This window comes from Aquarana catesbeiana, linkage group LG03 (genome assembly GCF_042186555.1).
Source record: "Aquarana catesbeiana isolate 2022-GZ linkage group LG03, ASM4218655v1, whole genome shotgun sequence".
NCBI classification, from domain to species: domain Eukaryota; kingdom Metazoa; phylum Chordata; class Amphibia; order Anura; family Ranidae; genus Aquarana; species Aquarana catesbeiana.
Genome location: NC_133326.1, coordinates 331,551,374 through 331,577,273, shown reverse-complemented (window position 1 = coordinate 331,577,273; position 25,900 = coordinate 331,551,374). Strand labels below are relative to the sequence as shown.

The window sequence follows — 25,900 nt, the reverse complement described above, 5'->3', positions numbered from 1 at the left end:
CATATTGGCCTAAACTGAGGAAAAAATGTGTTTTTTTTTTTTTAAATGTGGGATATTTATTATAGCTAAAAGTAAAAGATATTGGGGGTTATTTACGAAAGGCAAATCCACTTTGCACTACAAGTGCACTTGGAAGTGCAGTCTCTCTAAATCTGAGGGGTAGATCTGAAATGAGGGGAAGCTTTGCTAATTTTATCATCCAATCATGTGCAAGCTAAAATGCTGTTTTTTATTTTCCTTGCATGTCCCTCTCAGATCTACCACAACTGCACTTCCAAGTGCACTTTCAGTGCAAAGTGGATTTGCCTTTTGTCAATAACCCCCATTGTGTTTTTTTTTCAAAATTGACGCTCTTCTTTTGTTTATAGCACAGAAAATAAAAACCGCAGATGTGATCAAAATGCCACCAAAAGAAAGCACTATTTGTGGGAAAAAAAGGACTTCAATTTTGTTTGAGTACAGCGTCGCACGACCGCGCAATTGTCAGTTAAAGTGACGCAGTGCTGTATCGCAAAAAATAGCCTGGTCATTGAGCAGCCAAATCTTCTGCAGCTGAAGTGGTTAAAGCATTTGTTACCCCAACATTTCATCTTCCTGATAAGTGTCTGCTGTACCAGGTACTTGTATGAGAAACTATCCTGTTCTCTTTGTATTACTTCCTTTGTGTGAAATCCCTGGTGTTCCTATCAGTCCCTCTGCTTTCCTATTAAAAACTGACCACACTAAGTAGGAGAATACACCGTGGTCAGTTCTTTAGCTGTGCTGGGAACTCAGTGTGCTCTCCTCCAATGATCAGACTTGTCCTGGATCAAACCACCCCGCACAGCCATTCACTGGGAAGCTCAGTTTCCGGCTGCTTCTCCTCCCCCCAGCTCTTATGGAGCTGAGAACAGAGGGAACAAAGGGAATGTGATCATTTATAAAAAAAGAAGGGCAAAAAAAAAGTATTTATAATTTTATTTTTTAATCTATACACAAATGTTTTGCCTCTCATTTCTATTTCAAACAGAATGGGTTGTTTAACAAGTTGATCATTTACCAGTCTTTTTAAAGCAGACCTCCAGGACAACATAGTAACATACTTGCATAGTCTGGTTGATAAAAAGACACAAGTCCATCCAGTTCAACATCCAAATACATGGTGGAAATACATATTTGCATAGCTCCCAACTGTCCCTGATTTGGAGGGACTGTCCCTAATTTGGAGCAATGTCCCTCTGTCCCTCATTCCTCCTCAGTTGTCCCTCATTTTGGTCTGATCTATATAGATGTATATAAAATACACTTTTTATTTATCAAAACATGTTTCCCAGTGCTAAACCTTTTATCGGATTTCTAAATTGCTGCATCTGTAAATTCCACAAGCCAATATACAGAAATAGTAGTGGTAAAAAAAGCACTTGTGGTTTTAACCAATCTTTGTACAATTCTCCTTTAAGGGGGCGTGGCAGGGGGTGTGTCCTATGCCTGCATACTTTTGCTGATAGGTGTCCCTCATTCCCATCTCAGAAAGTTGGGAGGTATGTATTTGTTTGCTGTTTTACTTTCCAAAAAAATGATCATTTTCACCACCCATGCTCCCTGGTTTACCATTTTCATGGCAGACTACTGCTCATTTTCCAGTAGATGGACTGGATAATATCAAATCACCAATGAGAAGGCTGGAGCCGACACAGGAAGCTGAATAACTGAATCAGGAGAATGAATTGCTTAATCTGAAACTTTATGTGTTATGTTTCTGGCTGTGCAATGTAGAAAATGTGTGTAAATCAGATGATTTGTTGCATAGAATTACAAACTCTTGGGCACCTAAAACACTAATCAAGTATGTATTTCATCAGTGTATTTAGCCGTTTATTTTACAGTTTTGCTTTTTAAAAAGCAGTCACATAACGAACGATTACCAGCATGGTATCACTGTCCTAGAAAAACCTAATCAATGTTAGTAAAGATCCATTCTGTGTATTTGGAGACATCAGTGTAGACTCCGGGCTTATTCTCCTCTGCACAGCCAGACCCCCAGCTGACAACACCAAATAGCTGCACTTTGCTGTCCACTTCACACACAAGGGGTCCTCCAGAGTCTCCCTGCAGAGAAACAATACAGAAATAAGAAATTGTTGAACTCAATTACTTTTTCTATTCCAGCATATTATACTCCACTTTACACAGTGTGTAGAACAGTGTTTCTCAACCTTTGTTCAGTCAGGGCACCCTGACTGATAGACAATTTTAAGACACCCTTTAAAATTATGGACAGTCTCACAGCACCCCATTCTAAAATGTAAATAAAACCTGTTCTATGGCTCCTTTCACACTGGGGCGGTGGCGCCGGTGGCAAAACGGCACTATTTTTAGGGCCGCTTTACCGGTGTTTTAGCGGCCGTATTCAGCCGCTAGCGGGGCGGTTTTACCCCCCTGCTAGCGGCCGAGAAAGAGTTAAAACCACCGCAAAGCGCTGCTGCAGCAGCACTTAGCCGGCGGTATAGCCGCGCTGCCCCATTCATTTCAATGGACGAGAGCGGTGACGGAGCGGTATACACACCGCTCCTTTACCGTCCTGCCAGCGCACTGCTCCAGTGTGAAAGCCCTCTGGGACAAGGATGCTGTGGAAACAACAGACATCCTCCTCAACTGATGACATTATTGGTTGTTGGGATGCCAGTATTCGGCACAGGGATCACGTGCCTAGATCCCCCAGAGGAAGGCACGTGATCCCTGTGCCGAATACGCGTCGGGGAGGGGTAGGACGGAGCTGTCAGCAACAGAGGTAGATGAGGAACGACACACTGCACGCCATACAAACGCTTGTTTTATACAAACACTCTCTGGAAAGATTGGTGCACTCACGCACCTACATATTGTGAGTACCCTTCTGGAGGGAAGTTTTAATATATTTTAAATAAATCCCTACTGTATCACACTATGGAGCTTTTTCTTTCTTGTATGTGAGACTATCTGATGACATCTGAGAGTGGTGGAGTTTATACCAGCATACCCTGTATGAGCCCAAGGGGTGGCTCCAATGCGTGTTTACACACCGTTTAATTACCGTGTCACATGCTCAGAGGTGAGCGCAAGCACAAGTGGGGGGTCACAGGAGAGCACTGAAGCATGCTGGATTGTGAACACCATTAAGGAGGAGCATGAGGAACACTGTTTTTTGTGGACACTACTTACTTGCACTTTATGTGTTGATATCAATGAATTGAACTTTTTAAATGTGGACACTTGATTTTACACTTTGATCTTATATTTATAACCACATATATATATTGTTTTTTTGCATGTTGCACTTTATGGGATACTTTTATATAAGGATTGTATTCATTCTAAAATTTATATATTACTAACATTTTTTTTTTTTTATATTGAAATTTTGTAGAATAGTTTTACACTATATATTCACCTCCCAACTATTGGGATATATATGTTTTTTCAGCGCAGGCACGTTTATTTATATTTTTTGGTTTATGCACGCAATGAAACGTGGTTAGTGTTTGCAGCTTATCTATATTTGTTTCACCTCACAGAGGCATCAGTCCATCTTTGGCTCACAAGACCCCCACATAATTAGTCTATGTATAAAAAAAATGTCCTGTTCTCTTTGCATTGCTTCCTTTGTGTGAAATATCTACTGATCCTACCAGTCCCCCTCCTTTCCTATTTCAAACTGATCACACCAGAGCATGAAAGCACATCCATTCCAGTGTGGTCCGTTTTCTTCTTTGCATCCTTCCTGGGAGCTCAGCCTGCCTGTGGTCAGACTTCTGCTGACAAACCCCCTACACAGCTCCTCACAGGAAAGATCAGTGTACTGCTGTTTCTCTGCCTCCTGCTGACAGGCTTCCCTGGCCATTGTTTAAAGGCTAAGTTCACCTTTTTTTTTTTTCTAAATTCCAGCTCCCCTATGCACCAATATAGCATTTATGTACTTTTTTTGCAAAAATATCAAAGCTTTCCAAAAAATCTACAGACACGTACCTTACTGTCCTACATCAATGATTCCAAATGTATCTATTGCTTCTGTCTTATGTCCTTACAGACTGTAGGTCAGTGATGGTGAACCATGGCACCCCAGATGTTTTGGAACTACATTTCCCATGATGCTCATCGACATTGCAGAGTGCATGAGCATCATGGGAAATGTAGTTCCAAAACACCTGGAGTGCCATGGTTCACCATCACTGCTGTAGGTTATGACACAGGAAGGAGTTGACCAGCTGACCTCATTAGCACACACCCTGCATCATCCATCCTCCCATTACCAGCTGCACGTTTTTTAAATGAGCTACAATCAATCAGTGATCACTCTTCCCACTGAATACATAATCAGATTGCATAGTGTATGGCCATCTATATAAGTACATAGAAGGGGGTGGACAGAAACACTCAGCTGTCAAGCCCCGTTCACATCTCTGCATAGCAGGAACTCTCATTCCCACATGCGTTTTTTTTTTTTAGCGGGGGGGAGGGGGGCATTTTGGGGTATTTTTACTCATCACACATAGGGCAGCTCATCCACCGGAATGGGCCACCCTACACGCAGCAATCACCCCAAAGAAGCTTCAGAACTTTTTTTTAGCGCGGAGTTAGGTGCGTTTTTTACTGCAGCGCATTTCTGAAACATATAAAAAAGGACCAGAGGGTCTAGGGAAAGGATTCTTCAGAGAGGAACACACAGGCTTTAGAAGATTGCAAAAATGGAAAAATATATTAATAAAAACATGTAATTATCCGCCCACAATGACAAATAACCACTATATACCTCCACCAGTGGAAGAAGTAATAATGAAATAACAGACACACCACATGAACCCTCCTCATTCACTCAAATTCCCACCCCCCACAGAGAATGGGTAGTATAAATGACAAACTGACAGAAAGGAAAAAAAAAAAAAGAAAAGAAAAAGAACTAAGAAAGAACTCAAGGGAGCTAAGAGCCAATTCACGAAGACGTTAGGGGGCCTCAATTAACGAATGCACAAGAGGTTCCCCCTATGGAGTCCCAGGATCAGAATGTTATCAACCTCACTAATTTTCCCCTTAACAAACATCATATCTCCTTACTGAAAAGGGGCCTTTCATTTTCACCGAAATCGGTTATGAAGGAATTTGAAGTATTTAAAGATATTAATCTTTTTTGCCTAAGGTAATCTTCAGATCCTGGCACTCCAATCGTGAAACTACACAGAAGGTAGATCCAGCTAATCAAGAAGAACAGGAAGCACTAAATAACCTGATGTCCTTACTTCAAGAGAACCCCGACTCAGAGTCTGATTCGGAGGTCTCTATATACCCCGATCTGACTTATAGACAATGGTGTCCCTGGGGGGGGGGGGGCAGAGGGGGCCCTGACCCCCCCAACATTATGCTGTGCCTCACCATGTGCCCCCCCCCCCCCCCCCCAATTAAAAAAAAAATTAATTTTTTTTTTTTTTTACAAAAAGGCAATGTCTAAGAGGGAGAGCATCCCCAGTCAGCTCCTGCAGGTGATTCCTCCCCCCTCCCTCTGCTCGCTGACACTACATAATGTGAGCGCTCACACAACCACGGCCGCCCGATCTGCTCCTTCCCCTGCATCCTCATTGGCAGGGAGAAGAGCGAGTTGCAGGAAGGACTCCACCAGGACTCTCAGTTACTGAAAAAACAGACTGATTTCTCCCGTCCTTAGGACAGGAGAACCAACCTGTAAATTCCAAGAGATGCCAGATCAGCACTGTCAATAGCAGAGGCAGGACAGCAAGAGGAGACTGGGGAACCCCACAGTGGCAGAACAACAGGGCCAGTGGCAAGACAACCTTTGCAACCCTGATATTTCTCCCACTGCTTTGGACCCTTATATTTTCTTGGTATGCTGGTGACATATATCTCTTGTTTTGTGCCACCCTGGGGGGGGGCCCAATACAGTAGGAAGGGAGCTCACTGCAGAACATGTGAAAGAGCCGTTGTGGGATCGTAGTAAAGGGCCCCAGGATATATATATATATATATATATATATATATATATATATATATATATATATATATATATATATATTTGCATTTTATAGTTGCCTACCTACTTTTGTTCCTGTCCCCAGGGCCGGATTTGCCACAAGGCCACCGAGGCCGGGCCTCAGGGCGGCAGTGGTGCAGGGGCGGCGCGGCCACCCCCCCTTTCAGGCTGCCATTAATGTATATTAGGGGCACTGGTGCCCGTAGAAAAGATGGCCGCGAGCCGCCCACTACTGCGCATGCGCCGTTCCGAAGCCAGCCGGGCTGGGGTAAGCTCATACGTGCTCGGCCGGGCGGCGCATGCGCAGTAGTGTGATTGCGCCGCCCTGCGCCATTTTTGAAAAGAAATGTCTCCAACCTGTGTGCCGCGGCGCCTCTGCTGCCGGGCCGTGGAGGAGACAAGTAATGTCAGTAGGGAGGCGGCGGGGTAGAGAGGTGACATCTCTCATTGCCCGCACCGCTGTTCCACCCTCCTCCATCTGGTGGCAGCCAGGCAGCTTGGCAAGTGACATCCCCATCTGGTGGCAGCATGGCAAGTGACATCTCTATCTGGTGGCAGCTTGGCAAGTGACATCCCCATCTGGTGGCAGCGTGGCAAGTGACATCTCTATCTGGTGGAAGCTTGGCAAGTGACATCCCCATCTGGTGGCAGCGTGGCAAGTGACCTCTCTATCTGGTGGCAGCTTGGCAAGTGACATCCCCATCTGGTGGCAGCCAGGCAGCGTGGCAAGTGACATCCCCATCTGGTGGCAGCGTGGCAAGTGACATCTCTATCTGGTGGCAGCTTGGCAAGTGACATCCCAATCTGGTGGCAGCCAGGCAGCGTAGCAAGTGACATCCCCATCTGGTGGCAGGCAGCGTAGCAAGTGACATCCCCATCTGGTGGCAGGAAGCGTGGCAAGTGACATCCCCATCTGGTGGCAGGCAGCGTGGCAAGTGACATCCCCATCTGGTGGCAGCGTGGCAAGTGACATCTCTATCTGGTGGCAGCTTGGCAAGTGACATCCCCATCTGGTGGCAGCCAGGCAGCGTGGCAAGTGACATCCCCATCTGGTGGCAGGCAGCGTGGCAAGTGACATCCCCATCTGGTGGCAGGCAGCATGGCAAGTGACATCTCCATCTGGTGGCAGGCAGCGTGGCAAGTGACATCTCCATCTGGTGGCAGGCATAGTGGCAAGTGACACACTCAGGGCTACCAATGATTCTGCATTATGGTGAGTTGAACTATTTCATTTTATATTACAATGTAATGATAGAAATAATGCGTTTCAATCATCCTGACACCATACCAACCATGGTGCCGGGATGATTGAAGCACTAACGCCAGCCATTGCCCTAAAAAATTGCCCGCGAAAAATCCTTACCCCTCGCGGGGGGCGGCATTGAAGGACCCGGCCTTGGGGAGTAAAAGGGAGTAAATCCGGGCCTGCCTGTCCCCCCATGTGCCCCCCCTAAATATGAAAACTGGAGACGCCACTGCTAACAGACCCTCAAATTTGACCATAAATCTTTAAAAATGCCCCCCATCTCCAAAAATAAATGGATAAAATTATTTTTTGATCAGGTACAAAAGGACCTCAGGAAAATAAATTGGGACTGGAGGGGCATAGACAACCTATCTAGAAAGGAAAGGTATGTATTAAAAGAGCTACAGGAAGCACCTGATCTAGTCATAAAAGGAAGTGACAAGGGAGGTAACATAGTCCTCATGTCTGGACAAAAATACGAAGAAGAAGTTATGCGCCAATTAAGGGATACTTTCACCTACAGTAAATAAAATGAAAATCCATTTCCTAAGATAGTCCAGACCCTCAGTGAAAAACTGACATTTGCATCTCAGAGTAACCTAATTTCCAGGAAAGAACTCCATTACCTATCAGTACGGGAATTTAACATATATTTTATTTTATTATTCCCAAGTTGCACAAATCCCTCACCAATCCCCCAGGTTGACCTATAGTTTCTGCTATTAAGGGACCCCTGGAGAGCATAGGTAGATACACAGATGCACTGATCAAACAACTTGTTTATGATCTGCCATCCTTTGTTAGGGACAAGAGGGACGTACTTAGGGAATTTCAGGAGGTCGTGTGCCCGTCGGGTGCTCTGCTCGTGGGGATCGTTGTGGAGTCTCTCTACACGTCGATTCCCCACGAGTGGGGTCTCCAGCAGTGGCCACTTCTTGGAAAAGTTATCCCCTTCTTGCTGCCCAAAATGAGTTCATTCTTGAACTCCTTGAGTTCATGCTGGCTAACAACTGTTTTCAGTTTTTGGGTTCCTATTTCCAGCAGAAGAGGGGTACTTCAATGGGAGCCCCTTGGGCCCCCTCCTTTGCGTGCCTCCACCTGGGCCTGTGGGAGGAGGAGGTTATTTATGTCTCGTCACTGTACCTCAGCCACAGCAAATTGTGGCTGAGGTACATTGACAATATTTTCATGATTTGGGGGGTACCCCCCAACAACTGGACATGTTTATGCAGGAACTTAACATTAATGATAGAAATCTATGTTACACATACACATACCATCCAAATACAATTTCATTTCTGGACCTAGAAATTAGTATCCAGGATGATCGACTTGTTACGAAGACATTTCGTTAAAAAACAGCTGCTAATACCCTCTTAGAGGCGTCTAGTCACCATCCCCAAGCACTGATCCAGGGAATTCCAATTGGTCAATTCCTGAGGATCAGGTGGAACTGCTCCTCAGATGTTGACTTTCAGGAAGAAGCTTCAGAGCTTTACACACAATTTAGAGAAAGAGGTTACTCACATAGGTCTATTAGGAGGGCGAAAAATAGGGCTATAAATACCAAAAGAGAGGACCTACTGGTAGATGTACCTGAGGATGGAGGTGAACATAGCCCCCAAAATACCATTAGAATTATTACAAGGTTTGGATCACAGTGAGACCAGGTTAAAGAGGTCCTCACCAAACACTGGAATATTCTATCCGATGCTCCAATCCTAGGGAGATTTATTGGGGACCGCCCAATGATGACAGCACGCAGGTCTCAAAATCTTGGAGACACCCTGTCTCACTCTGAATATATAAGATCTCCCAGCAAAAACTGGCTGACTGACCTCCCCCCTCTGAGGGGCAGTTTCCCTTGTGGAAAATGTTCTATCTGTAGATACGTGGAGAGGATGGATGTGTTCACTGATTCTGCAGGCCAAAAAGAATACAAAATCAAAGGATTTATTAATTGTTCTACCACACGGGTGATCTATATGGTCACTTGTCCCTGTGGTAAAATCTATATTGGTAAACCAAAAGACAACTAAAAGTCAGGATCAGTGAACACATCCAAAGTATCCTCAAAAAGACGACAAACGACCACTACCTCTACACTTCCTCACGGAACATAGAGGAGATCCAAGTGGTCTTCGGGTCAATGGTATCTACAGACTGAACCTCCCCCTCAGGAGGGGTGACTTTGATCGCATCCTATACCAAAAAGAAAAAATGTGGATTTATCTTTTAAACAGCCTCCAGCCTGCCGGATTAAATAATGAATGTAATCTTGCAGGTTTTTTAGAACCCTAATTTCTAGTCATTTACGGATAGAACCATCTATGCTCCAGATAAGGACATACTAGACTCTATTAGATAGCCCTTTCCAATATACTCTAAAAATAAAATACATCTATACTTCTTCCTTTCTCTATATGATGATTGACTCATCTGAGTCCAATTCCTTCTACTATATCCCAATAATCAGACAATGTTTACCGTACTTGGGTTATACATAGATGTTACCATACAATTTTTAGGACTAATAAATTCTCTCTCTTCTCTGTTCTTTATTCTCTCTGTTTTACTTCTATTACCGTTATTTCTTTTTCCATTCACCTATTCATAGTGTGCCTGTCAGCTTCATGTGTGTATCAGGTGTTTTTATTTGCACAGTGTCACTAAGTTTTTAAGGTTAACTTTTTTGAATGTGGGCAGTCTGACTGGATTTCCTTGCAGCTAATCAAACTAATTGCTTTAGTATTTAGTTTCCTGTTGTCCAGTGCATCTCTAACTCTGAAGAAAATCGTTTGTCGATTGAAACGCGTCAACTAGATGCCCCTACATTCAAAGCACCCACCTGGAATCTATTTCCATACCCCCTCTTCCTTTTCCCCCCCTTTTTTTGCCTGGCGAACGGATGATTTCACTGGACTAGTGTGGACCTATGGGACTCTGAATCCTGACTCTGAACACATTCAGCTTCTGGTTTGAATAGACCTTAATTGATCCATCCTCACATTCAGTCAGCTGTGCATAGCCAGTGAGTGCTCTATCACCGCTTGGAGCCTCTTCACACAAGCTCCGCTCTCAGGGCTGTACGGCTGTGGTGCTTGGAGTGTAAGGGGGAGCGTTCCTAGAGCAGTGTATGTTAAGCCCAGCGAAGTGTCATAGCCTACTCCGGCCGGCCGGTGTTCTGCCGACAAAGTTCCGCTAAGTTCCCCCCTCCGGTGGAAATAGCCGAAGCGGAATAGCTGAAAATCAGCTGTACACGGCGCCTGTAAGAGGGCCCCTCGCGGGCTCGCTTCGCTCGCCACGCTTCGGGCACGGCCTCGCTTCGCTCGGCTCTTTTAGGTTCCCCCTCTAGGTCCACTTGGATGGTGGGGAAGGAACCCGGACCCAGAGCGCAGGCGCCGTGTACAGCTGATTGAAGCGTTTGAGCTTCGGCTATCTCTGGCGGCTGACAGTAGTCCATACTGCGCAGGCGCTGCGCCTGCGCAGTACAGGGGGGGGAACTTATCCGCCGAGGGAACATTCTCGGCAAGACACCGGCCGTGTCTGGATCTGGACTTTGTCAACATCTTTTATCTCATCCATCAGGAAGGTTCCCCCTCCCCTGACATTATCAGGGGATTGTATTTCAGAAGGCATGTGGTTCCAACCTGATGAGTGAAGCTGTACTCCCTCCTATACACGGACAGTCTCTGCAGGAGTGAAGTGAAGGTATGTGTCAGTTTCTATCAGTTTCATTAATCTGATGCCGTTCATATTGACATTTTTTCAACCTTCACATTACTCTGGATGTACGGCATCTTTGAGAACATTCCAAAATTCTTCCCAAAGGTCCACTCTGAATAACCTGTCAGCAGTAACAGGGTTTTTTTCATTTCCATCCACAGTTAATGGCAGGATCTACGACATCTACTTATTCAAATAGAGACTACTATACAAGTGGTGTATTATTATTTTTTGTTCTTTGGTGTTCCACTATCATTTTTACATTGCCCTAAACATTAGAATTTGCTACTGTCAGTTTGTCATTTATACTACCCATTCTCTGTGGTGGGGTGGGGTGGGAATTTGAGTGAATGAGGAGGGTGTGTCTGTTATTTCATCATTACTTCACCCACTGGTGGAGGTATATAGTGGTTATTTTTCATTGTGGGTGGATAATTACATGGTTTTATTAATACATTTTTTCCATTTTTGCAATCTTCTAAAGCCTGTCTGTTCCTCTCTGAAGAATCCTTTCCCTAGACCCTCTGGTCCTTTTTTATATATGCTCCTTCATGATTCAGAGGAACCTACCTATCTTGCTTCAACATTATTTAGCATCCAGGTATTAGGCTCAGTGTCTGTCTATAGGTTTATAATCATTGTTCTAATTGTGTAGGTTGCACAGATATTATTAGCCTATCAGACACTTATATGCAATAGGAGGCTTTCCTGACCTTTCTTTTTTGTTTTTCTGCATTTCTGAAATGCAAGAAAACGCAAAGATGTGAATGGAGCCTCATTGTTCTTGTGTTATCGCACCAATTTCATTTTCAGGCCCCATTCACAATCTCCTTTAGATCTGCCATCAATTATGTAGTGCAAGGGCCTGCCTGATCAGATATAGAGTGATTGGCTAGATAGGTGTTTCCTTCTATTATATAAATTTGGTAAATCTAAAGGAGATTGTACAATCAGATTGTATAGTGTATGCCCACCTTTATACACCTAAAATGACTAGTTGCGCTTTCAGTGCCATTAATTGGTAACAGCACACCAAACACAGAAGCAAACACTCATTTTGCCATGTGAAAAAATGAGTGGCAAATGCTGCAAAACGCACAGTAAAAAAAAACACACGCAGCCCACAAAACACCAACATGTCCCACAAGCCACATATAGCACAGCCCATTTAAATCATCGGGCTATCCTATGCGTGTCACAGGAAAAACGAGACACAAAACATTCACTCCTACTATGCTAGATGTGAATGTGAAAGTGAAATTGGTGCGATAACACAAGAACAATGAGGCTCCATTCACATCTGTGCAATTCCTTGCATTTCAAAAATGCGCTGCACCAAAAATCGCAGTAAAAAACGCACCAAGCTCTGCTCTTAAATGTTCTGAAGCTTCTTTGGGGTGATTGCTGTGTGTAGGGCAACCCATTCAGGTGGATGGGCTCCCCTATGTGTGATGAGTGAAAATGTTCCAAAACGCCCCCCCACCTCGCTAAAAAAACAAAAAAAAACGCATGTGGGAATGCGAGTTCTCGCTATGCAGAGATGTGAACAGGGCTTGGCAGCTGAGTGTTTGTGTCCACTCCCTCCTATGTACTTGTATATAGCGCAAAAAATAAAGACCACAGTGGTGATCAAATAGCACCAAAAGAAAGCTCTATTTGTGGGAAAAAAGGACAGAAATTTTATTTGGGTACAGCGTCACACGACCGCACAATTTTTTGTTGAAGTAACGCAGTGCCGTATCACAAAAAATGGCCTGGTCATGAAGGGGGGTAAATCTTCCAGAGGTCAAGTGGTTAAAACTGTAAACAAAATCAGCCAAAACCAGTGGGGCACTCTTTAACCACATGCCAACCAGTGCATGACGATGTACGTCAGCACAATGGCATGGCTGGGCAAATGGGCGTACAGGTATGTTCCCTTTAAATCGAGGCATTGTGGGTGCGCGCACACCGCTGTGTACTCCGTGCCCGCGGGTCCTGTGGACTCGATGTCCGCCGGGGGCCCGCGATCGTGTCATGGAGCGGAAGAACGGGGAGATGCCTTTGTAAACAAGGCATTTCCCTGTTCTGCCTAGTGACATGACAGAGATCTACTGCTCCCTGTCATCGGGAGCAGTGATCGCTGTCATGTCAGTGGTAGCCCATCCCCCCACAATTAGAACACCTCCCTAGGACACACTTAACCCCTTGATCGACCCCTAGTGTTTAACCCCTTCCCTGCCAGTGTCATTTACACAGTAATCAGTGCTTTTTTATAGCACTGATCGCTGTATAAATGACAATGGTCCCAAAATGGTGTCAAAAGTGTCCGATGTGTCCGCCATAATGTCGCAGTCATGATAAAAATCGCAGATCGCCGCCATTACTAATAAAAAAAATTGATAATAAAAATGCCATATATCTATCCCCTATTTTGTAGACGCTATAACTTTTGCGCAAAGCAATCAATATACGATTATTGCGTTTTTTTGTTTTTTTTTACCAAAAATATGTAGAAGAATACATATCGGCCTAAACTGAAAAAGAAATGTGTTTTTTTATATATTTTTGGAGGATATTTATTATAGTAAAATGTAAAAAATATTGCTTTTTTTTCAAAATTGTCATTTTTTTTTTGTTTATTCCGCAAAAAATAAAAACCGCAGAGGTGATCAAATACCACCAAAAGAAAGCTCTATTTGTGGGAAAAAAGGACGTCAATTTTGTTTGGGTGCAACGTTGCACGACCGTCCCCATGTTGATGAGGACAAGGGCCTCTTCCCGACAACCCTGGCCGTTGGTTGTCAGGGGCTGTGGGCGGGGGGGCTTATCGGAATCCGGGAGCCCCCTATAATAAGAGGGTCCCCAGATCCCGGCCCCCCACCCTATGTGAATGAGTATGGGGTACATGGTACCCCTAATTATTTGCCTAGGGAAAAAGTGTCAATAATAAAACACACTACACAGGTTTTTAAAGTAATTTATTAGACAGCTCCGGGGGGTCTTCTTCCGGCTTCGGGGGTCCCTCCGGTTCCTCTTCTCCCGGCGTCCGGTTGGTTCTTCTCCGCTCTCTCTGGCCTCTTCTCCCGGTGTTCCAGTTCTTCTTTTGTTAGCGGGGGCCCGTACTTCTGGCTTCTAGGCTTCTGGGCTTCTTGGCTTCTTCTCTTCTTTCGATGTTGACACGACGGTCTCTCCGACTGGAATGCTCTCTGAGCGATCCGATGTGACTTATATAGGCGGAGACCCCGCCCCCTTATGTCGTCACAGTCCCTGGGCATGCTGGGACTGTGACGTTTTAGGGGGGCATGGTCAACATCATACAAAACAAATGCCTTTTAAAATATGTTTGGCATAACTACATCAGTATCACCAGCAAAGCAGCTTCATTATTATCCCATTAAAGAAGATGAGAATGTGCGCTGCATTTCGACATTTCATCAATTGCCACATCATGAATGTTAAAGCGGAGTTCCACCCAAAAGTGGAACTTCCGCTCATGGTACTCCTTCCCCCTTCAGGTGCCACATTTGGCACCTTTCGGGGGGGGAGGGGGCAGTATACCTGTCTTTCACAGGCATCCTGTTCCCACTTCCGGGAGCCTCAGCCGCGGGTATTGACGTCACCGCCTGGGCTCCCTCCTCCTTCCCCAGGCTGCTGGGCCAGTAGGAGAGAGGAGCAGAGCCTCGCGCATGCACAGTAGGGTTCCCAGCGTGAAGCCGTAAGGCTTCACTGCCAGGTTCCCTTACTCGCAATGGTAGGTGGCATGCACCCGACAGCTGATGGAAACATCAGCCGCAGTGCCGACATCGCTGTACTCCAGTACAGGTAAGTGTCCGATTATTAAAAGTCAGTATGTGCAGCTGCAGGTTTTTCATTTTTGCAGCAGTGGGCGGACCTCCGCTTTAATTCTAGATTATGAATGGTAGTTTACAAGACCAAACTCTTCCCAGTCGTTCCTTGATTCCGAGCATTCGTGCTTGTACTTTCGACTTTTGTGTGCCGATTTCTGTGCTGACCATCCAAAAATTAGATATTGAGTTCACATCCAGCAAAAATTTTATAGATTGCACATCCAGCTTTTGTCTGATGTAAAAGTCAAATCGTCTGTCGATTGCACCGTACTAACGATCCGAAAATCCACAGACAGCTCGTATTACGACTTTTCCCTTCTGATTTTCGTACCCTGTGTACGAGGCCTTAGGCTCTGCTAGTACGAGCAGAGAGAGTAATGCAATCTGATGCCAACAGCTCACATCCTGTATGCCAGGTCTGACCTAGTGGGGATCTGTGGCAGTTTTCTATACTGACAACTGCTGCATTCCCTTTGTTAATTAGGAGCAGGCCCTGTGCCGGTTTCTATTTGACTCTGAAACAGAAACTGATGTGAGTGGTGCAGATAGACCTAAAACTGGACTATCTGCTTAGTTAAAGTGGTGCTCACCACATTATTAGGGCACACAAACTTTTTTGAATTCCCCGGATTATGTCTCCCCTCCAAAAAAAAAAAAAAAGCCGGCCTGCTTGCATTTTGGAGGGTGGTTCCACTTTACGGGCCCGCTCATACTAATGCAGTGACTGGCGTTGAAGATTATAAACATACATATAGTATAGGTCCTGTTTCTTGGTTGTTGGTTTTAAACATATTGTATTTATAGTTACTGACTTCTGCTTGTTCCCGACTACGCTTCTTGGACTACTCCTTTGGATTAACACTGATCGTGGTTGCTGACTCTGCCTGTTCCCGACGCCTCTTCCTGCTATACCCCGTAGACTGCTGCCTTGGCTTGCTGACTTCACTCTCTACTAACAGTTGCAACTAGTGAGTAGAGATGTGCGAATGGTTCGGGCCGAGCATAAGTTCGGGCTGAACTTTTGTTGTTTGGTCGTTCGACCGTTTGTTTGGCCTCTCGAACCGACCACAATGCATTGCAGCGCTGAACAGTGCATTGCAAGCCCTGATTGGCTGAAGCAGTGAAAGCTTCAGCCAATCAGGGAACAGAGCACTGTCAGAGTCATGATTGGACACTGTCATCGTGACTTTATCCAATCATGGCTCATTCCTGCCCCACGGTATGAAAGTATTTTTTCAATGGCAGCCATTTTCAGTGTGATTTTGGCATGGAGAGAGATAGAACAGGGCTCTTTTCAGTGCTATCAGTTAGTTAGTGTGCTATACTGTGCTATTTTGCTTCAACTGTCAGTGTAGAATATAAGTTTAGTGTCAGTCTAGGGATAGTGTGAGTGTAGTGAGGAGGACCATCATTCAGCTTTGCATAGTGTGCAGCTAGTTAGTTTCAGATAGTTTCACTGTAGTGTAGTGAGACCGTGTCATTCATACATACATTAGTGTGGAGTAGGGATAGCTCATATAGTTTCATTGTAGTGTAATGAGACCGTGTCAGTAATCTTGACATTAGTGTTTAGCTAGAGTAGGAACAGTTCAGATAGCGTCAGTGTAGTGACGGTTGAACACCGTCTATTTGATTGCGTTACTGCTAGTTTAACGCTATTTACTTCTGTGTGCGTTACTGCCAGTGTAACGCAATATAGTTTTGTGCGTTACTGCCAGTTTAATGCCATTTACTTCTGTGTGCGTTACTGCCAGTTTAACGCCATATAGTTTTGCGTGCGTTACTGCTAGTTTAATGCCATATCATTGTGTGTGTGTCACTGCCAGTTTAACGCCATATAGTTTTGCGTGCGTTACTGCCAGTTTAACTCCATATCGTTTTGTGCGTTACTGCCAGTTTAACGTCATATAGTTTTGTGCGTTACTGCTAGTTTAATGCTATATAGTTCTGTGTGCGTTACTGCCAGTTTAACGCCATATAGTTCTGTGTGCATTACTGGCAGTTTAACGCCATATAGTTCTGTGCGTCACTGTACGTTTGGTGCATTAGATTGCAGTATATTATAGTGTATCCGTGGAGTGTGAGTACTCAAATTAAAGTGAGCCAAACATCTTTACATTGATTAAAGTGCATCTACGTGCAGATTTTAACTTCTCCTTTACATTTACTTATAAGCATCGCCCCCTCCCTCCCAATAATGTCTGGGAGGACAACAAGGAGAGGCAGACGTACCCTTGGCACTGTAAGGGGGCCAGCAACAAATGTGTCCACAGGCAAAGGTGGACGTGGTGGTCAGTCCTCAGACAGGGCATCATTTCCTCTGTTTAGTGAGTTTGCCCATGCAATCCAGCCACAACATGCAGAGGAAGTGGTGGACTGGCTTACTAAACCTTGATCATCCTCCTCATCCTCTGTCATGCAAGCAGAGACAAGTGTGCAGTCCCCTGCAGTTGCCAGAGTGGATAAACTTGCCTCCTTATACACATCTATTCCTGCCATAGCCCCAACATCAGCCATTGAGGAGTCAGCTGAGTTATTTGACCACAGCATCAGCCACATTGGTGGCCCGTCCATAGGGGGCGCATGGACTGCGCATGGACTGCAGCCTGCTCAGGACGAAGCCTCAAAGATATGCAAGTCTTCATCATCAACTGTCTATCTATCGCCCCCTCCCACCCAGTGTCTATCTAATATGCAAGTGTCAGAGTGAGTCAAGCACCTCCATCAAAGACATTAGCAGCTGCTCACCTACTTTGCTAATGTCTTTAGTGGGGGTGCTTGACTCACTCTGACACTTGCATGCCTGTTTGGACATACATCCTCACAGTGGCAGACATCCTGTTGATTCCTACAATTATTAACTTTCTTGGAGAAATTGACTTTTTAACTATTTATTATTGATTGGTTTTTGCACAGCTCTGTCAGAGCCGGTTCACACAGGGGCAGCATGACTTGCAGCGCGACTGCCTTAGGCGACCTGCACACGACTTCAGCGGCGGCTTGCAAAATGACTTCTGTATAGAAGTCAATGCAAGCTGCCTGAAGTCGCCCCAAAAGTAGTACAGGAACCTTTTTCTAAGTCGGAGCGACTTGAATCATTCCTATTAGAACGGTTCCATAGTACAGAACGGAACGCGCCTGACAAGTCGTCCCTGTGTGAACTGACCCTTATGCTTTGAATTTGTATTAAGGTATTGTGTATTGGCCTTGTAGTGTTCAGCTTGCAACTATATTTAATTCATTTTATCTAGTTAACTTTAGGGGTCTGTGCTGAATATATATTTTTTATTACATCTACAGCTTTGCCCAGCAAGGCACGGTCCCTGGTGACATCTATCTATCTATCTATCTATCTATCTATCTATCTATCTATCTATCTATCTATCTATCTATCTATCTATCTATCTATCTATCTATCTCATTCTCCCCCTCCCACCCAATATCTATCTGTCTGTCTGTCTATCTCCCCACCCAGTGTCTATCTATCTATCTGTAGGCCCTATTGCGGGCGAGTGACGGGGGGGGGGGGTTGGTTGGGGCTTTGTTTGCGCCCCCCCCAAAAAATGGAGCACCAGCCGCCACTGGTCAGCCACTTGCTCCTTGATGATGCCCAGCCATTACTGGATTCAGATGTTGGTTCTGAGGTTGAGGATGACAGGAACATGAGCCTAGAGAGAGGGAGGAACACTGGTAGACAGATTGGCATTCATGTTCCCTAAGCCGCAGCATATTGCCAAGTTGTCTCCAGTGGTAATGATGAAGATGGAGGAGATGGAGATGATGATGATGATGATGGTCACTGATGCGATCTGGGTGCCAGATAGAGCAGAGGAGGAAACTGAAGGTGAGGCGGCACAACCCCAAGGAGGCCGACATCAAGAAAGAGTAGAGAGCAGCCACCCTATTCCATCACATTCTGCAGCTGTTATCTCCCGACCCACTCCCCAAAGCTCAGCTGTCTGGGCCTTTTTCATCACATCCGCAGCAGATCGCACTGTTGCCATCTGCAAACTGTGTCTCAGGCACATCAAACGTGGAAAAAACACCAATCATTTGGGTATCACGTGCCTAACAAGGCATTTAACGTCCAACCACTCAGCCCATTGGCAAGAACACCTAAAAGCCACACAAAAGGGGGCACAAATCTGTCCCTTCTCCTCCTCCTTACCCACTTCAGTCTGCCCCTGCTATACCGAGTCATTACCTTTCAGCGGCCTCCACTGACAGGGATAATGGTATAGCACAGGGTGTCTCAGGTCCTAGCAGCATATCTGCCAGCAGCACACCACCAGCTGTAGACTGTAGCTGACAAATTTCTCTGCCCCATCTGCTGCAGCGGGAAAAAAAAAAAAGTCCCTGCCACCCACATGCCCAGCGTCTGAATGCAAGCTTGTCAAAGCTGTTGGCTCTCCAACTTCTGCCTTTCAGCCTGGTGGATTCTGCCCCCTTCCGTGAATTTGCACAGTGTGCTGTACCACAATGGCAGGTTCCCAGTCGCTACTACTTCTCATGTAAGGTCGTGCCATCTCTCTACCATCACATGGAAGTGAATATTCTGGCATCGTTGGGCAAGGCAGTCAGCTGTAAAATCTACCTTACTGCTGACACGTGGTCTAGCAATGGGCAGGGACGATATATTTAGTTCACAGCACTCTGGGTAACGCTGCTTTCAACTTGAAAGGATGCAGGACAGGGATCGGTGCTGCAGCTTGTTGTGCCCCCACGTCTCCATACAGCTGGTGGTGATAATGCCAGACCTGTGAGCTCTACCTCCTCCGCCACCTCCATGCCCTCCTCTGCAGAATTGTCCTATGAACATCAGGTACCCCCTGAGCATTCAAAGGGCTATTCCCAGAGTCTGGCTAAAATGTGCCATGCAGTACTTCAGATGGTGTGTTTTGGGGACAGGAACCACACCGGAGCAGAGATTCTTGCAGCTCTGCAGGGACAGGCCCAGAGGTGGTTCACACCATGCCAGCTGGAGCCAGGAATGGTGGTGTCCGATAATGGCTAAAACCTCCTGTCCACGCTTAGACAGGGAAAGTTGACACAATGTGCCATGCCTGGTGGTGCAGCATTTCCTAAGTGCGTACCCAGGGTTGCAGATGTACTAAAACAGGCCAGAAAAGTCTGTAGCCATTTCAGGCGGTTATACACAGCCAGTGCTCGGTTGGCTGAAATTCAGCGGAAATTCCACCTGCCCGTAAACCGCCTGATTTGTGACATGCCCACCAGGTGGAACTCAACTTTGGGAATGCTGCAGCGGCTATACATGCAGCAGAGGGCCATCAACAAGTACCTGTGCTAGTACAGTACGACAACAGGATCAGGCCGCCTCTGCTTTTTTCCCCACGCCAATGGCTGATCATTAAGGATGCATACACTGTATTGTCAGCATCTGAGGAGGCCACAAGGATGGTGAGCAGTGACAGTGTTGTGTTCCTGCTGGACAGGGCACTGGAGGCAGAGTAGCAGGAGGAAGAGCAGGACTTTCTTTCCTCTCAAGGCCCACTTCATCCAGACACCATCATTCCTATGTCACAGAACACACAGGGGGAGAGAGGGGAGGAGGATGAGGAGGAGGATTCTGGCACTTTCATAGGCTTCGAAGAAGCATCAATCTGTAAGCGATGGCTTTCCAACACCGGGACCCATGGGAGTAGTACTTGGCTGGTACGAGGAAGTTCCAGATGCTGTCATCCTGAGTGACCCCAAGGAGTCTGCTTCTCAAGCCTCTGCAAATTTGAGGTGCATGGGCAACCTCATGCTTCAAAGCCTGCGAAAGGACCCAACAATATGTGGCATAAAGGAGAAGGATGATTACTAGTTGGCAACCCTCCTTGACCACCATTATAATGGGAAGGTCTCACAACTCATCCCATCCCCACAGAGAGTGCAGAAGATAAAATCTCTTGAGGATACGTTAAAGAGGATTTTATTGAATGTTTTTCCTGACTCCAGTAGTTTACAGTGTGGTAGAAAACGTTGTTTTGAGCCTTCTGTTGGTCAAGAGAGGAGCGTTGGAGAAGGCGTCCTCCTAAGTGGGGCATTTCGAGATTTTTTTAGTCCTCGCTGCCCAGGGCTGTCAGCTTCCACATCCCATCGGCAGCGTCAGCATTACATGGTGGACGATTACCTCTGGGCCAAAACAGAGATGGAGAGCTTTCCAGCTGACGATCCACTGACTTACTGAATCATGAGAATAGACCACTGGCCAGAACTTGCCCCAGTATCCTATTGAGTTGTTGGGCTGCCCTGCATCCAGTGTGCTTTCAGAACGGGCATTCAGTGCTGCAGGGGGTTTCATTACTGATCATAGAAAGCGTCTGTCCACAGACTCCGTGGACCGTTTGACGTTTATAAAAATGAATCAGTCCTGGATTACCAGCTATGAAGCCCCTGATGCCGATGTCACTGATTAAGTCTTTTTGGGATATGGAATCTCTGCAGGACTTCGAGGCTGCCTAGCTTTGAGGGTGTTCAGTCATTTCATCTGGAAGAATGTTTTTGGTATAGGTTTCATGGGCACAATTAACACCAAAAGACCAATTTTTCTGCACCCGTTTGACAGGTGCATATCATTGCAATTTTTTACAGCAAGGTCAATTCTTGCTTTCATCAAGAGTACCTCTATAGGGTTATGGTGGGAAGGTGCCACCAACATCCAAAGACCAATTTTTATGCACTCCTACTTCTATCCAAAGTCAAAGTGACACCAGAATGTATCCAAAAAATCTCTAATCTTGTTCCCAGTGCACTACATTGTGGCCTCATCATACCCACTGGATCCCCAGCTGTTGCTGAGCAAAATAAAGGCAGCTTGCATATATTGCTGCAGTAGATTCTAGACATGGTACAAATCTGCTACTTTACAGGTAGACTAAGGGGACCCCCCAGACACTATATTGGAAGGAATTTTTTGTTTTATACTTTCACTTTAAAAATCAAAAAATCACTGCTTATTTAAAAATTACGCATTTCACAAACTTTTTTTTTATTGATACATGTCCCCTAGGGCAGGACCTGGACCCCCTATAACCATTGTATGCCCAGTTACTTGCATATAAGCCTTCAAAATGGGCACTTTTGATTTTTGACATTCGGGTCCCATTGACTTCAATGGGGTTCGTTATTCAGGTCCAAACTTTCGCAGTGTTCAAAAGTTCTGGTGCAAACAGGGGTCCATTCGGCCCATCCCTACTTGTGAGCATGTGGGAAGGATTCGACCAACCTCCCCCTGAGTTTTCCTTCTTTGCTGGGAGTCATCTGAGGCACAGTGTGATCACCATCCGCTTGTGCCAACATTTGCAGACGTGGATGTCCCTGTCTACCGGTGTGCTGTCACTACAAGTCTTGATGACTCATTGGGCATATGCCTTATTGAGTCCAATAGCAAAGGTAAGTCTTCCTTATGTTGGTGGTGGTTTCTCCCATTATCCTCTCTTCACACTTGTCCTTCCACTGATGTTCTAAGGTGGTCATTCACTTACCTGGATTAACCTCATATTTCGGTTTCCATTCGTGGACTTTATCTATTTGCCTTCCATCACGTTGTGGACTTTATTTAGTTTATTTATTCATGTGTTTGCACATGTGTCATTAAGAGTGTTAAACATCAATGTTTATTCATTTTTCACTGTACTATATACGGTCTTATTCATTATGACCATTCTTATTATTTTTATAAAATTTTTCATTTACAACAAACCACACAATATTATACAAAAAAAAGGGGGGGGGGGCGGGGAAGAGACCAGGCGATATAACCATACAAAAGACATTAAGAAAGAAAAGAGATAAACGAAAAAAAAAGGGAGGGGAAGGTTTAAAGTGAGCAAACGGAAAAGATCCTCTCTTCCAGATGAAAGGTCTACATTCCTTCCCAAATTTAAGTGCTATTGTGTGTCTATTATGAGTGTATTATTTTATGTGTATGTGTTTATTCATGTTCATACTTCATATAGGGGGTGGTTAAGGGGAAAGAAAAAAAAATTGAAAAAAGTGAGCATACGTGAAGGGTCCTCTTTCCCAAATAAAGGATCTACATTCCATTCCTAGCTTACGTGCTAACATGTATCTATTATAAATGTGTTATTTTGTGTGTATGTGTTTATCCATATGTGCTTCATATAGAGGATAGTGAAACAGGGAAAAAAAAACCCACACAAAATTATATAACCTACATTTGCTTTACATACATTTAATAAATATCTGATGCACCTTTACGAGGGATGAGACTTGACTCTACGGCAATGTTACATCCTATTACATGCAATACCTGCCTATATCCACCTTCTAGTGTATTTTACTCTTTCCCAATCTCCAGGTAGTATTGTATCCATACTGCCCATATACTCAAATTTATCTTGTTGGTTTCTAACTTTATGCACCCATCTCTCTGCCTCCCTTATCACCTCTACCTCCCTTTTCCATTCCAGAAGTGTGGGATATGTGATTTGTTTCCAATACCTGGGTATCTATGTTTTAGCTGCATTCAGCAGATGTGGGATAACACTTTTTTTTTTTATAAGATTTAATTGATACTGGCTTTCTGTGGAATAGAAAATGTAGAGGTGATACTTCTATGGGTTTATTAGATAACTTCATCACCCATGGGGCTAACTCCACCCAAAAAGGTCTTATTTTTGGGCAAGACCACCATATATGGAGAAATGTACCCCTTTGTTTACAGCCCCTCCGGCAACTTTCATTTGAGGTCGGGTATATTTGTGCCAATCGTGTTGATGACCATTCTTCTTTAGCGCTGCACATATATTCGTTATAAACCTACATGTACTCCCTGATCCCATAGTAAAAGGTTAAAGTCTGTAGGCACCTTAAGTCAGTAGACGTATAAATATGCTGACTTACACATAAATAATCGCAAACTATACATATAAACAAAGTTGCTATAAATAAAGCTGGCCATATGCTATACGATTTTTGAACCAGATGAAATTCACTCAGTGGGTGGCCCTGTCAGCTGTCTCCCTCCCAATATCCCTCAATTGAAAAATCTAAAGGAGCCGGGCGAAACATTGGTAAACCAAACAGCAGCTGCATTCAATCAGATGCAGCCACTGCTTGGTTATTATGACAACGGACAGAGCCTGCTGTGAAACTACAATAGTCATAGATAAATAATCTGTGCTACATGAACTGTATATCTGAAAGCAAAAGACTATACATTATTTTTAACTTACTTGGCATGCATCAACACCTCCTTCCATGGCGCCAGCACACATCATACCAGCCATTATCTTACTACCATGGGCAAGGGGAGATTGGCATTGTGTATTGGAAAGAATTGGCACATGCGCTTCCTGCAGATAAAAGGCATAATGATCGGCCCCTATGAATACAAAATAGTAAAATTCTAAAGAAATGTGGACTCCTCCTAATACCGTTTATTATCTTCTATCTGATGACAGCATACAGTATTTGAGTTATTTACTTACCAGAGTACTGATGACCCCAACCAACCACTTCACAATGTTGTGCAGATGCAGCTGTCATGGTGTTCTTTGGTAAACATACAGGCTGTATAAACTGGGAGAACTGGGCACACACTCCATTCACATCCTGAAGTCTCACCAGTGCTGAGGGGGGAAACCATAGTAGTTAACACAAAGTAGTGTGTGGGGTATTTCAAAATGTTTCCTGTACTCCACGCTTTATAATACTGCCTTACCTGGTCCTAATATTGGCTCAAGTGCTAAATATAAGAATACATGACCATTAGTGACAGATGGCTGCTTGCATGTATTCAAATCCTAACCCAAGAACAAAAAAAAAGGAATATATTATTGCTTTCTAGTCTTTGATATAGTGGCGTCATTTGTTTTCTTTTTTGTTTCAAGCATTGTTTTTCTTTATTTTCCCCTAGTGGGAATGACGGTAACATTTTTCCTGTCATAGGGTGACAACATTCACTCCCTGTACGGTATCTGCAAAGAAGCAACATGGTCAACTTAAAGCATGAAAAATGTGGTTTACATGATCGAGTGCACTTTTTAGGCTGTACATCTAGTTGCCTACGTACTAGGATTAGCAAACATTACAACGGGGCTGCCCATACTAAACGATAAAAACATTGCTAATGTAGCTAAACACTTCAAACATATGCATGCTGGAAACATGAGCTCATTCGTCTTTAGTGCTATAGAAGGGTTAAAAGATCTTCCTGTGGAAGTGCTGTCCACTGCAAACTCCTTGAACGGGAGGTAAAGTGGATTTTCACCTTGGGCACTAGGATTGCTATTGGGTTAAACTATAGATGAGTGTCACAAACCATGAATCAGACTGAGACAGAAGTACAGTCAAATCACACTTGTTTAATAATAATAAAAAAAGGTAAACAGAGTAAACGTAGTCAAAACATAGCTAGAGTTCAAGAACCGGAACGGATAGTCAGACAAGCCAAAATGTCAGGGAGCCAGAGATGAGCGTAGTAGAACAGCAAGCAGGATGTGGAGCCAGAAGGAATGTCAGCCAAGCAAGTCTTTAACAGGAACACAGGAGAGCGTCTCTAGAGATGTGACCAAGGCGAAGGCAGAGATCATCTGGACTAGACGGCTTAAGTAGGCAGGACTGACGAGCAGGATATCATCAACATATGACTACCCTTGTCATGTAAGCGAAAGATCTCTAGAGCAAGAATAAAGCCAGTTCCTTAGAAGTGAGCAATTTCTTAAGTGGAATACAATAGGACATTTTCGAGAATCGGTCAACCACCATAAGGATAAATGTGTTGCCCTGGGATTTGGGTAACTCCACAATGAAATCCATAGACAGGTGGGTCCAGGGCCTCTCTCTATTGGGTATGGGTTGTAGGAGGCCCACTGGAAGGTGTTGTGGAGTCTTGCCCTGAGCACACATGGAACAGGCAGCTACGAAGGCGGTTACATCAGCATGTAGACTAGACCAGAATTGTTGGGAAATGGCCCAAAAGAGTTGATTCTTCCCAGGGTGGCCAGCAGCCTTGGGAGAATGGCAAGTCTGGAGCACAGCAGTACGAAGACTCTCTGGGACAAAGCAGCGGTCACAAGGTTTCTCAGGAGGAGCATGGACCTGACCTGCAAGAATTTTGTCATCCAAAGG

General features: G+C 44.8%; 1 protein-coding gene across 3 annotated transcripts in view; it reads right to left on the bottom strand.

Annotated features, from left to right (window-relative positions):
* Positions 1-1,418: 1,418 nt before the first annotated feature.
* Positions 1,419-25,900, bottom strand: part of F12 (coagulation factor XII) — a 141,786-nt gene continuing 117,304 nt past the window's right edge. For 2 of the 3 annotated variants that reach the window (XM_073620518.1, XM_073620520.1), the window contains 3 exons: positions 24,259-24,399; positions 24,004-24,176; positions 1,419-2,088 (listed from right to left, as the gene is read on the bottom strand). In XM_073620518.1, coding sequence (XP_073476619.1) covers positions 1,933-2,088; positions 24,004-24,176; positions 24,259-24,399 — 470 coding nt within the window. In that variant the 3' untranslated portion in view covers positions 1,419-1,932. The remainder of the gene's footprint in view (positions 2,089-24,003; positions 24,177-24,258; positions 24,400-25,900) is intronic. The other variant, XM_073620519.1, reaches the window with a different exon arrangement.